General features: G+C 42.8%; 1 protein-coding gene across 1 annotated transcript; it reads left to right on the forward strand.

Annotated features, from left to right (window-relative positions):
• Positions 1–573: 573 nt before the first annotated feature.
• Positions 574–3,972, forward strand: LOC130138869 (uncharacterized). The gene is made up of 4 exons (XM_056314284.1): positions 574–1,259; positions 1,353–1,427; positions 2,721–2,856; positions 3,634–3,972. The coding sequence occupies exons 1-4, from the start codon at positions 1,243–1,245 to the stop codon at positions 3,769–3,771; spliced, it is 366 nt and encodes a 121-aa protein (XP_056170259.1). The 5' UTR covers positions 574–1,242; the 3' UTR covers positions 3,772–3,972.
• Positions 3,973–4,457: the final 485 nt, after the last annotated feature.

Raw genomic sequence — 4,457 nt, forward strand, 5'->3', positions numbered from 1 at the left:
GCCGAGCCTCGTCGTCGCGACTAACGGCGAGGTCGGCTTCACCGTGGGTCGCGACGGCGAGGCTCGGCCTCGCTCGATCCGGGCGAGGCCGAGCCTTGCCGTCGCGACCCACGGTGAGGTCGGCCTCGCCGTCGCGACCCACCTGCGATGCCGACCTCGCCGTCAGCAACCGACGGCGAGGCTCGCCTCGCTGATCCGGGCGAGGCGGCAGTGCGGCGGCGAGGCGGCGCGTGTGAGGCGAGCGGCGGTGGCCGGCCCGTGGCTGGCCGCCAAGGCCAGCGACCGGCCATGGCCAAAGAAGGGAAGGGTAGAAAAAAAAAAAAAGAAAAAAATATTAAATAATTTAAAATATTATTAAAATATTATTAATAAAAAGAAATTTTGTGTAGTTACCAAACGTATTTCTGTTCTTTTCTATCCCAGGAATAAAAATTTTGGATAGTTAGCAAACGCTTTCAAATGCTCAGAAATTATTTCCGGATACAGAATAAAATAGAATCATTTCTGAGTAGAAATAATTATGAGGTACAGAATGATTGTCATGCGCACCCTAATTAGCCACGAAAGATAACGTTCGTCGCTGATTTTGCTTCCCGCCCTCTCTCAGATCTGCCCGCCCTCACCCTAATTTTTTTTCTCTGCCTCTCTCTCTCTGCTATTCCTCAGATCCCCCCTCCGCCAAACACCTCTCCGTCGCTCCCCCCTCCCCTCCGCCAGCCATGATGGCCACCCTCACCACCATCGCCGTCGCTTCGTCCTCCGTTGCCATACGCCCGTTCTGCGCCCACCAGCCCTCCCTCGCCCCAGATCTGGGCGAGGTCGAGCGGCCTCGCCCATGGCCGCCGCTCGACCTCGCCCATGGCTGCTCGACCTCTGGGCGACGGCGAGGGCGAGCGGTGGCCATGGGCGAGGCCGGGATCCGGTGCTTCGTTGCCGAGGGCCGCCGGCGGGGGACTGGTTGATTGCGTGGTGGTCGGGGGCGGGATCGGCGAGCTCTGCATCGCCGCGCGGAGCCCGTTCTTCGGGACCGCGTTCGCGGAGAGCGAGAGCGGGGCGAGGCTCGAATCGGCGTGAGTTCTTTCTTGGGTGTTCTTCCTTTTTTTTTTCTGGGGAAAAGGAAGAAAATGGAGAGGAGTACGCCGGTGAGGAAGCCTCACACTTCGACTTCAGATCTGCTCACGTGGTCGGAGACTCCGCCTCCCCACGATTCGGTCGCGCCCGGTTCGGCTTCCTCTCGCTCCAATGCTCGCTCTCACCAGGTGCGGCGTTCGCTATCACCTTCTGCCTTTTTTTTTTTTATCTTCTTGGGCTTTCCTTTTTTAACGGGTTGTTCTGGGGGATGATGCTGTTAGCCTTCGGATGGGATCAGCAAGGTGGTGTTTGGAGGTCCAAGTGACTGCAGAGAAATCTGAGAATTTGAACAAAAGGTTAGATCTGCTCTTCTTGGTTTTTTTCCCCTCTCCTTGTTTGTTGATGACGTTTTGTGTTTTTTCCCCTTAAATGCAATGTTTCATTTGGCGGAATGGGTCGCCACCGTTTTACCTATTTGTCCGCATTCTCTCCATGTTCTCCAATGCTTTGGATTTTCTTTCTTTAGAAATTATGGTTGGATTGTGTAATATAGGTTCAATGTGGATGTGTAGTGATCGATCTGCGGGGAATGAGGGCAGAAACTTTGAATCCAACATGATAATCTTTACCACCTTCATTTAAATTACAAAAGAAGGGAAATTTTTTTGGGGGTGGCTGTTGATGGAGTAATCTTGGTCAATTGGGTGGATCTTAGAACTTCAGATGCCTTGGTAGGTCGAGCTTGCTCATCTTCCTTGGCCTTAGAAGTCTGGTTGGCCTCTTGAGCTTGATTCTATTGCAAGCCCTCATGTCTAATTGAGATAGTCCAGTCATTCCCCTTCCATTCAATGGCTCTTCAATTAATAGTAATTAGATGGACAGCGTAAGTTCCTTAGATGTCCAGATTCGAGAAGTAAACATTTCTTTGGCGACTATCATATGGGGCTCCTTCAATGTCTGCTGAACTTCTGCGGTCATGAAAATGCCGATTTGATCATCCCATTGACAATCTACCGAACTCTGATCTAGATACAATTGTAATAGGTGCTTAGCTGATGCGAACTTATTTTTGATGTCTTTTCAATTTGCGTATGTGAAATATGTTATTGACATGTGAAAGCTCTAGTCCATGTAAGAGTAGGTTGTTCTTAGTCCATTCATGGAAAGGAGATGGCATTTTGCTGAGGATTGGTAAGTCACAAATAGTGCATCGTCAACATCCTTCTAAAAAGTGCTGCAATAGAAACAATTGTTTGTTGCTAGATTAGGAAAAGGTTCAATCCATGGATAACATGTACATACAGAAAAGTATGTACATACAGAAAAGTCATTACATATACAATTACAAATACATGCACGCACAAACATGTCCATCTAAAAAGCCAGTTACTTGGCTATCTATCTATCTTTTTTCGTACACATATAGAATGGGGATGAATATTTGGCACAAATGCACATGCACCCACACAAAGGCGCACAAGCATGCATGTTTGGTTGTGGGCACGCTCTCATGCACACGTGACCTTTTTATATCCTCCTTGTCAAGAGAGTTACATAAGCTTTCATAATGCCTTTGCACTTGGACTCCGCTTATTGTGGCTTTTTCCTTGTCTTCTTCTTCATAGAATAGCGCTTTTGTAATCTTCTAGGAAGTCTTGTTCTGCCTACAAGTTGAAAGAAATCACCGGTAGTGGGATTTTTGCTGCCAATGGGGAAGATGATTCATTGGAGCCTGGAAGTGCCAACCCTGCTTCAAATAACAAAACAGGATTAAAGATGTACCAGGTATGTTTTACTGTGCCGATTGTATTTGACCTTTTAAATTGGTGCTGAGTCCATGATGATGTATGTAAGCTCTTTTGGTGGTAAACAAGTTTTCAGTGAGTTTTATACAGAAATAGCAACTCTAGTTTAACACTTTGCTGCTGCATTCTCGATTGTCATTTTGGTGAGAACTTGTGATGACATTGGGTTCACACTGTAAAATCATGTAATAGGTGGCAGAGGCAATAGCAAGTTAGTTTCATTTTGTCAAGTTTAGCTCTTACTCTTTGAAACAAAATGGTTAGCTTTTGCACTGTTTTTCATCAGAAATTAAACCTGACAACCAACAAATTCTTCACCCTTTTATCTGAAAAGAACATGTCGAGCAAAAGGGTTAGCTTTTGCATTGTTCAAATTTCCAAAAGGGTTAGCTCTTGCACTGTATACTCGATAATGGCACCATATTTGTTTTCTGTATGCCTAAGTTTAGACAGTTTACTTTATTTGATCAGTAAACAAATTCTAGTTTCGGATTCGCATGTTTAGTTATCCATTGGGTCTGTTGTGAGCTTTTCTTCTACATGGTAAGCATGCTGTATCTTCTATTGGTTTGAGGTTTAATTTCTGGGTCTTGATTGAAATTCTGACTTCCTATCCACTTGGGCTGTTCCTGACTGTGCGTGCTTTGCCTTTTCTTTTAGTGCTTATATATGGAATTTCTTGAATAACGAAGTTATTCTTTTTGTATAACTCGCCTAAATCACCATGGTCTGAGCTAAAAACATTAGTGCAATGCAGGTCCTCCACAATATTGCGGTTGCTGAATACTTTCGTGATGGCTGTTCAGATCCAAGAAGATTGCTTGAAGTACTTAATAACGTCAATGTGTGGCAGTCCTTCAAACACACTCTCTTCAGAATATGCGATCTACTCTAAGCTATTGAGTTTTCAATCAATCTTGATATGTTGTGTTGAACACAGTGGGAGTAGGCGAGAGGGAAACACTGATAGTTGCTTCTAAATTATCATCTAGACATCGATGAAGGAGGTGAATTACTTTGAACTTTGTCATTCGTGTGGCAAATGTTGATGAATGTATTTCATTTATATATCATTATAATATTTTGATGTTATTAACTGCTTAATCAATGTTAAATATAAATTCTAGAAATTAAAATCGAAATTGTCCCTAAACAATATTCGTCGCTAAATTCGTTCCGGAACAATATTCGTTGCAAAAGTAAAAAATTTTCGTGGCAAATTAGCGACGAATTTTGCCATGAATAAGTTCGTCGCAAAAAACGTGACCAAAAAAACCTTATTCTTTTTATTTTTTTGTGGCAAATTAGTGACAAATTTTGTCATGGATTTTTTTTATATAATTTTTTTTTCAAAAAAAATATATTTTTATTTTTTTGTGACGAATTTGCGACGAATTTTGTCACGAAATATTTTTTATATAATTTTTTTTTCAAAATTTTTTTTATTTTTATGTGGCTAATTTGCGACCAATTTTGCTACGAATTTTTTTTATATACTTTTTTTTTCAAAAAAAAAATATTTTTTTTTACTTTTCTGTGGTTAAATTCATTAACGAACGAATTTAGCCACGAAATTTTGCT

The sequence above is a fragment of the Syzygium oleosum genome, unplaced genomic scaffold (genome assembly GCF_021117445.2).
Source record: "Syzygium oleosum isolate NSW1041296 unplaced genomic scaffold, Sole_v2.1 Sole_v2.09, whole genome shotgun sequence".
Classification (NCBI taxonomy): Eukaryota; Viridiplantae; Streptophyta; class Magnoliopsida; order Myrtales; family Myrtaceae; genus Syzygium; species Syzygium oleosum.

What these genes read in the sequence shown, in the direction of transcription:
- LOC130138869 (XM_056314284.1), top strand. An exon ending in TCTGAGAATTTGAACAAAAG is followed by an intron (nt 1,428 to 2,720) that starts GTTAGATCTGCT and finishes GTAATCTTCTAG; the next exon opens with GAAGTCTTGTTCTGCCTACA. An exon ending in CAGGATTAAAGATGTACCAG is followed by an intron (nt 2,857 to 3,633) that starts GTATGTTTTACT and finishes AGTGCAATGCAG; the next exon opens with GTCCTCCACAATATTGCGGT.